At 33.4% G+C, this 9,190-nt stretch overlaps 1 protein-coding gene across 1 annotated transcript in view; it reads left to right on the plus strand.

Moving 5' to 3' along the window:
- GALNT5 (polypeptide N-acetylgalactosaminyltransferase 5) overlaps nucleotides 1-3,066 on the plus strand; it is a 45,856-nt gene extending 42,790 nt beyond the window's left edge. Inside the window, exon 10 of the mRNA XM_090280042.1 lies at nucleotides 1,006-3,066. Coding sequence (XP_090136168.1) covers nucleotides 1,006-1,146 — 141 coding nt within the window. The 3' untranslated portion in view covers nucleotides 1,147-3,066. The remainder of the gene's footprint in view (nucleotides 1-1,005) is intronic.
- Nucleotides 3,067-9,190: the final 6,124 nt, after the last annotated feature.

Raw genomic sequence — 9,190 nt, forward strand, 5'->3', positions numbered from 1 at the left:
GCTCAAGTCTAACTCCTTTACAAAAACCTTGAGCATATACAAACATCATATTTCTAAAGTACTACAAGGGAGTTTGTTACATGTGGATTCTGATTCAGTAGGCCCATAAAGAGGCTGAGACTCAGCATTTCCAACTACCTCCTAGGTGATGCTGATGATGGTCCAGGGAGCACCCTGTCAGTGCAGAGGTCTACCCCAACCACACACTTGGTAATCTAAGTTAAACCTCAATTACATTATAAATGCTTCAGTAGACAAAAGCATTTAGAATAATTTTACCAGAAGTCTATTTTTTTCTAACATATTTTTTGTAGGAGCATCTGTAAAATAAATTATTATTGTCACCCCTGTTTGATAATTTTAAAAGTATTACATATATATAATTTAAAATTATCTTTGTCATAGTCCTGGGTAATTGAGAAGTTTGATAGGCAAACAATATTATAAAGCAAGTTCTAAGCAGGTTATTGACCATTTCTAGGATATCAATAAATATAAAGCAATAATGGAACCCTGAAGTATCTTTGACTTTTTTCAGAATTACATCTGAATTTTCAGAACCTCAGGCATTATTTACCCAGAGATTATGGTAGGGAGCTCATGAATTAAATACACAATTTATCTAGCACTTTGTATTCCAAATTTGCATTCTAAGGCATGGATTTAATTAAGAAATTTACTCACTATTTGTCATGATATGTTTTTTATTTATTTATTTTTCTGCCATTTGTGAGGGAGCCATCATCCATCAAATACAACAAATGCCATCTGGTACTGTCTTTACATAATATGATCAGAAAATTCATCTTTGAAGTGTGAGAACTTAGTTTGAGAGAGAGACAGATTCAATACTGTTCCAAGCCAGTGTTTATGTTATTAATTTAGTTCAGGATAACTTCTAAATAACCAAAATGTAAATACCTATATTTTTATTGGTTCCATTTCTTTACATCTCAGTTGTCAAATTCAGTCTGTGGCTCATTCCCAGATCCTCTTTCTCTCCAGGTAAATCACATTGTTTTTGCAAACTACCAACAGTTATTGTGCTTGGAAGGAAATTTTTCTCAGAAGACCCTGAAAGTTGCTGCTTGTGACCCAAAGAAGCCATATCAAAAGTGGAAATTTGAAAAGTATCTTGAAGACTGAAGAGGAACTGTTGTTTTTATCTAGTGAACCCATTAGACACTGTGAAAATGACAATGAACTTGGTGACTATATTTCTCCATGATAATTTAAAATTTCAAAATGAATAGCACTTAAATGGAAGATTTTTTAAAATCACAATATTTGAGATATCAAAAGTTACTCAGGGAAACAGTCCAATGGTGAATTGGAATCCTTCTTCAGCACTAGGAATCCTTTTGAATTGCCTGCTTCCTGCCCAGTGCTAAAATCAGCCTTTAAGCTTTCCCATGCAATTTACCAGGTACCAGAAAGTAAAGACAGAAGTACTTGGGGAAGTACAATGTTAATCATGATGACTGAATTGGATAATAACCAGCTCCTTTGACCAAAAGTAGGTTAAAATTAGTGAGAACCTGGTCTTTTATTTACTATTTTTTAATTAAAAAAAATAAAAAGATTACTTGAGTTTCTATGTCTGGAGGACTTCATAAACACAGCTATCACCTTGGCGAAATCCCTTCAGGTTACATGTGTGTTTCCCTTATAGTTTGAAATAGTATTGATATAATACTCCTTGATGGCTGGATTTTGATCTAGATTACTATATAATGCTTTTTACCATTCTGAGTTAATGGAAATGTTTTTAATTGAGAGAGTCAAATGCAAATTCACTTCTAGATGTAGACATTTTTTCAGTTCATTTTGTGCTTTTAAAACTACACTTAAAAATAGTCATATTAGTGACTACCTAGACTCACATGAATATTAAAAAAGAAACAAAAAAGGCAAAGTAAAAGAGGCTTGATCACAACACATTGTAGTAACCCAGAGTACATTTAATCACTGAACACATTAATGTAGGACCAAATAAGAGGAGTTGAAATGAAGGAGAAATAGAGCATTAAAAATATTAAGGTTCTTTTATATAAAATACTGCCTTAAATTTAGCAGCATTTATTGGGTGAATATGCTAAAACTGGGCTCTAAAGATTTTAAAGAAGAAATAAAGCAAAGGAAAAAATGAAAGAGAAGGAGAATGAGGTAAGCAACCCTCAGGAAGAGGGGTAAGAAAAACCACTTTAGACTTGGTCAAAAAAAAGTAGAGGATTTACCATCTCAGTGAAGGGAGATAATCAAGCCTCAGATGGAGAGCGAATGATAACACTGGGGAAAAGTCCAATATTCCATTGATTTGAATTGAGCCCTTAATCTTGGATATATCAGAGAAGATCTTAGAAATCCTGATATCCTTTACACTCATTTTGGAAAGAAAATTGATACCCAGAAGACATATTACCTATCTGAAAATCCCAGGCCAGTTAGTGAGACAATCAGGATTAGAACATGCACTCCAGAGACAAAGCTCGTTCTGCTGCCCCAGGGCATTGGCCGGAACAAATCTGTTTCATAGCATTTCTATGAAAGAGGTACGTACACCATTTTGCTGGGGTTGGGTCTCTGGAGGTTAACCATGCTATATGCTTGTTAATACTTTTTAAAAAAACAACTTTGTTCAGTTGAGCTGATGATAAACCTGGGCATCTTTAGTTCTGCCTTCCAATTTAAAGATCATTTTTAATTCCCAATTATTTCCACAAAAGCAGAGCAATAACCAAGAATCAGAAAGAGTTTTGCTTCTTTATATCATATTTGGGATGCTTTTTGCAAATAATTGACATTGCAGGTGAGATAAGAGAATGACTAGCAAATGAGATAATTCTTTATGTTCAGAGCCATGTAGGGAATAAAACAAGGTGGTTGCCAGATGTCTTATCGAATTGCTGACCAAACTGAATATGCTGAGTGCTTCATGCGATTCTTCACGTAACTGAAGAATGTTGGAAGGTTATTTTCCCCCAGTCTAAAGACTCTATTTTTATTCAAAAACAGAGTCCACTAAAAATTTCAACTCTTTTCAGAAAAAAAAGATGATTTATGTTTTGGATGCTCCACTTCAGGTATAAAAGCAGAAGAAATTTGAATGCTTTTCTGAAAAAAACTTTTATATAGTCTGTTCAGTGTATGTTCTTCCTGTCTTTACCTTGACATATGCATTATATAAAGATATATTTGAATCTATATTGTCAATATAACAAAGGATTGTTTTCATACATCAGATAGTTGTTCTTGGGTAGAATTTTGAAAACAGCTTTTAGCACGTATTTGCTCAGTTATTCTGAGATGCAAAAACTAATCACTAGTTAAGAATTTTATAGGCCTAAAATTAACAGTGTTGACTAATTGTGAAATCTACTACCAATGTTTTCTTTAGCATTGCCCTCTAAATTTTGTTTTCAGAAGACTATAATAAAGGTACAAATAAAGATCTTCTCATACTTTAATGAGAAATCTTCGGATGGGATACCTTAAGGTCTGTATCAGCCCTGAATTTTTCCTTGGGGGGCTGTGTTACTGGGGACTTCACAGTTTCAGTTTCCCCTCGATTGGCTTGAGTTATTGCCTTTCTTAGAAAAATGTCTATGTATCTCATTACCTTAAACACAAGTGTAGTTTTGTTAATATGTTACAGAACTCATTTGACCAAAAACTAACTTAGCAAACCATCTGAGTGCTTCTGAGCCTTTCAGTTTGCACAATTTCTTTCTCTTTTTCAACAGCTACCCAAAGCTTTCACCCTCCCCTCCCCAAAGGATGGCACAGCTGTTGTTGGTACAACCATTTTATCACCAGCATCAAGTTTCATCAATTCTGCTTGCTGACATTCAATCAACTGTCATTCACTGGGCCAAAAACCACCATGTCATGATTGCAATGCATTGTTAGCTTCTCCACACTCATTTGGAAATATTCCCCTTAGGTATTTAAATACCTTGCTTCTAGTAGGACCTCAGGATCTGTAGAGAGGCAAAGGTATAGTTATATTATAGGAATTTAATTTCTGCAGTCAACCTTGATTTCATGAATCGCTTAGAATGATTTCCAAAGGGCTCCTATGCAAGAGAATGAGGTTGAGTAGCACCAGATAATCCCATCTTTGTTTTAACATCTTTAATTTAACTTCTACATTCAAACACAGGAAATAAATTATGCCTCAGATGAAGACCCCCAATATCTTGGATAAAAGCAAGGAAATGATAAGGAGTACCTACTGTGTGCTAGGCACAGTTTGTGCTCCATCTCACCGTTGTGCACAACTCAAGTGAGGTGGGTCTCATTTTCATCTGTATGCAGGCAAGAGGATGGCTAAGAGGGATTGTCTCATCCCATCATCCCACTCATAAAAGATAAAAACCCAGTTTCTATTCTATGTGGATCAAAAAAAAATTTTTTTTAATGAAGAAAAAAGAGGAAGAGTTTCTTTCACTACACTATGCTGCCATGATTGTTTTGTTTTGTTTAAGTAGGGCAGTCAGGTCAGTAGGGCTCAGTTAAAATCCCTTGGTTATGAAGTCAAACCTCTTTGTTTTCTCTCATGAATGTTGTACAGCCAGGAAATAGAATCTACACCCCTTTCTGTTAAACAACTGAAGTGTAGACTTAAGGTTAGCAATCCCCACTTGCTCTGCAGTGGTCTACCTACTTGACTTCATGCTGGACACATTCTTTTCCATTTCCTGGAACAAATATGGGGGTGGGGAGGAGTGGACAAAGAGAGATTGCTTCTCTGTAATATTACCAAACCTTTCATCCCCAAACTTTAATCAAAGATGACAGATCTGAACAGAAATGAGACATGAAAAATACAGGGGTCCTTTAATTTAAAACACAGATAAGACTTGTAATATTCCTTTATTGTGTTGTCACTAGTGCTTTCACAACTTTTGCATATTACTCAACAATTGCTGCAAGTCAAAATGTCTTACAATGAGAAAAGAAACACCAACTGAAGTTAATGTAGGAAATATATTTTTTTTTGGCAAATAGCCATCTCATGGGCAGGTTTGAATGAACAGTGTAAAGTACTATGTACTCCTGACAAGTTTTGATGGATGGTATTTTAGATGTTGATGGTACCTCTGTCTTAAAGGAAGTAAAAATTACCATCACACTAAGCAAACTCACTGCCTCTGTTTTTCAACCTAATGAGTCAACTAATAGTTACCACTCCAGTTAGGATCTCTGCAAGTTTATATGAATCTTTGCTTTGTGAAAACATGCATGAAATTCTCATTTCCCAGTAAATAGAGCAACTTTTAATATGCTGAGTTCCTGATGACAGTTGTCATCAAATAAGAAATAATTCTTTTTAAAACAGAGGCTATTTTATTATTGATTGTTAGATAATTTTCCAGTTTAAGGATATTGGTCATAAATATCTATAAAAATAAAGCACAGATTGTCTGTACTTGACCATTCAAAAACATACCGATCTTTGTAAATATATGTGTATGTTTGTATATGAACATATACATATATGCACATATATTTATTTATATTCATATGTATGTGTATATGAGTCCCTATATTTTATGCTTTGAATTGGGAGAAAGTAAAACCAAGAATTTCTACTTAAAAATTGAGAAAATTAAGAAATATTTTTGCACATTTTTAACTCTTTAAGTGCATAGCTTTGTCTGCATCCAGCCTTCTGGACAAAAGTGCAGATTGACTTTCACTCTGGGTATTGTTTTTCATACTTGAAAAGAGTAATCAAACTCTAAATTTTCAAAATGCTTGTTATTCAGGTTAGGATTATACATACACTTTAATTCTTCTTCTTCAAAACAACTGCCCAAATATTGCTAGTTTTATACTTATTAGCTATAAGAGGTGGACATAGAAACAAGAGAAGGCAAAGGTCAAAATAGTGAATTTTGTTTTTGATTACTATATCTGAAAACATTTGCTAATGGAAGAACTACATTAAAACTCCAGAATATAAAGGAATTTGGAAATAATGTGAACATTTTTAAGTATCCAGTGTTTCTGCCTCTGGCCAACTGAAGTTACTATAAAGAAGGTATCAAACATGTAATGTCTGATTTTTAAGTTTGTACAAACAAATTTAAATTACTTTACAAATTCATTTCCAAAAAGTTCCCTAGTTGGCAGTTAATTACTAGACATTCTCATTTGATTTTACAGTTTGTCATGTATCTGAGTGATTTCTGCTGCTGATTTCTACCTAAGTCATTGTGTTTATGTTGATTGTATGACCTGATCGCTTTGTGTTCTTCATAAGTTGCATACCTCTTTTGGTATTATTTATTATGTTACTGTTTGATATTTTTAAATTGTTAAATGTTTGCTATAACTTCTGACCTTACTTTTTATAGCCCCTTTGTTTCTATAGAGCAATGAAAATTGAGGCTTTAAAAGAAGTAGTTGCCTTTCTCATATGGTCAAACATATTTCTTCTTTATGATATGCTGGTGCTCCATCTTTTTCCATTATTCTCTATTATTATTTTAAATGTTTTTCCTACCTATCACTTTGAAAAACTGAAATGTCCATTTGCCATTTGAAAGTATACCAAAATACTACCCTACGTAAATGTGCAGAAAAAATTACAGTAAATGTGTCGGCATAGTTTGTAAGTATTACCTGATGATTACAAACATATGTTTTTCAAGGTTTGGAGTAAAGATGCATCTAAAACAATAGCTTAGTTTCTATAAAAATAGTGGAAACTTTTCATAAAGTTTCCATATTACCCATTATAAATATTTTTTTTTGCAATTTCATATACATTTTAATACCTTTTAATGTAAATAATGTAGATGAATTAAAATAATGTGTTCTCTTGCTTTCTGAAGCAGCATTCATTGTTCATACTAATAGTTGCTGAGATGCAAGGGTTCTTTCTCAGTTTTAAAGGGAAGCCAAAGAAAATAAAATCTAGACACCAAAAACAGGGACACAAACTTTTATTGAGAGCAAGTCAGACACAGAAGTTCTTTAATTTATTTCTTACTAGATAGATATATAGCTTCTGACATATCCTGTGTCTTCAAAATCACCATTATATTAAAAGTGAATTTTAAATTGACAAAGAAATACAGCTATTAATTCCTGTTCACCTAGAAACTCAGGAAAATTAAAAAATCATGTAAGAAATATCAGCATTTTCACAATAAATTAATTATCCCTCCTACAGGTACCAGAGGCCTTCTTCCAACCATGAACCTTGAATCACAGAAGTGGTAAACTGTCCTCTGTAGTTACAATTAGCATTTTAATATGTCCCATATGAGTTTCAAATACAATAATAATCCTCATGCAATCTGAACCAGACCCCTGTCTTCCCTAGATTACAAAGAATCAAACAGCTACCCATCAGTGTCATGTTACTTATGGTCACCTACCTCTGTGTCCTAAGGTAGGACAGCAACATAGGGCAATGCCAAAGAATAATTTCAGTCTCTTTTGCAACTACATTGCCTCATCCTCTAGCATTAAGTATTTACGCATTGAATATACCCTGAAAATGTCTTTGTTGACAAAATCTTTCATGGTTGGTTAATCATCTCATTAAAGGATACAAAGCTATAAAGGTCAGTGTTAATTATATTTTACACACACACACGCACACCTGCTCCAGAAGAGCTAGTTGCTTGGCCAGATCACAAAGGCATAGACCACCACCACCACATCATCACCTCCCCTGAAATATTTTAAAATACAAGCTCTGTTAATGGTATATTAGCACTATGGCCCTGTTCTATGGTGGATAACACAATACTGAGCTTTGAAATTAAGTAGAAAATTGTAGGCATCATCAGTAATCCAGAAAACAAAATAGGTTGTCCAGGTAGACAGGTTTAGAGGATCTAAATAAATAGGAAATTGTCCTAGTACATCAATTTTCTATCTAAGTTTATCAATAAAGACCCAATTTTCCTAGCTTTATTCTGGAAATTTGCCTTGTCAAGAATGAATTCTACAGGTTCTACAAATTAAGGATGGCAGAAGTTTTATATGATCAAGTTGCAAAGTATTTGAAAGAATAAAGGAAACACTGCAATCTTAATTCAAAATTGAGTCTTGTAAACACTAAATAAAAGTATATGATACCATGGAAATATATAATATGACCAGGAAGAATTAAAAAAATTGTCATTAGAATGTGTGGGATTTGTTACACATAAATAAGCAATAATCTAAGAGCTAAACCAGGGTTTTGTTTTTTTTTTACAAAATGAAAAAGAAATAAAGGATTGAATAGTACAATGAAGACTGTATTACATTCAGACAATAAGGAATTGTCTTTTTATTTGCAGGGCCAAAACATTTCTTTATCTGTGGTGACAGAAAGTACAGGATAAGATATATGGAAACATGAAATAAAAAATTATAAAACTATCTAAGAAATCTATGTAAATATAGACTCTCCTTTTCATAAATATTCAATACATTATTTGACACACTGGTTTGATTAAACTCCATAAGCACGGTTTTAAGCATCTTGATTTGGGCTGAGGTCCAGCAAATTATATATTCCCAACGACTATCAGAGCTTTCTCACTAAAAACACATGCTCACGCTCTACTTTGAGAACATTCTAAGATAATTACTTCCATTTTCATAGTAACTAGTACAGTTATGACTAGAGTTGTCTTGGGTTTCTAAGGAAATAAAATTATTCTGATGTATCATTAATAAGGGAAAGAATGATAATAAAAGGGGGTTATTTTCCTTAAAATGTGCTAAAGCTCTCATTTTCATTTTTAATGACATTAACTTTGCTAGACACGATTTTATTTTCTGTCACAGGAATTAAACTATCCAGTATAACTCTTTAGTCTATTGCCCATCAATTTTTTAGCCCCTCCCTGTGTCAACCTCACAATGGACTTAATTAATCTTGAGAGCATAAAGGCAACATTTAGTAAATAGAATTCTCCTAAATAACAATTGCTCAGCTCCTCTGGTGAGGAAATTCAGTGAATGGTAACAGTGAGGAAGAAGGCCCATACAGAATTTTCACTCTGTGGATACCAAAGAAACCACTTCAAATTATTTTTGAAGACAAGAAGAGCAAAGTATTTTGAAAAGTTTATTGCCAGAGTCTATAAAATAATGTTTCAAAGTTAAAAAAGAGTTGATAACAGATTTTCTATCAGCTTCAAGGTAGAGGAAGAAAGACCCCAAAAGACACATTGGA

This window comes from Furipterus horrens, unplaced genomic scaffold (assembly GCF_987537825.1).
Source record: "Furipterus horrens unplaced genomic scaffold, mFurHor1.1.pri manual_scaffold_1, whole genome shotgun sequence".
Classification (NCBI taxonomy): domain Eukaryota; kingdom Metazoa; phylum Chordata; class Mammalia; order Chiroptera; family Furipteridae; genus Furipterus; species Furipterus horrens.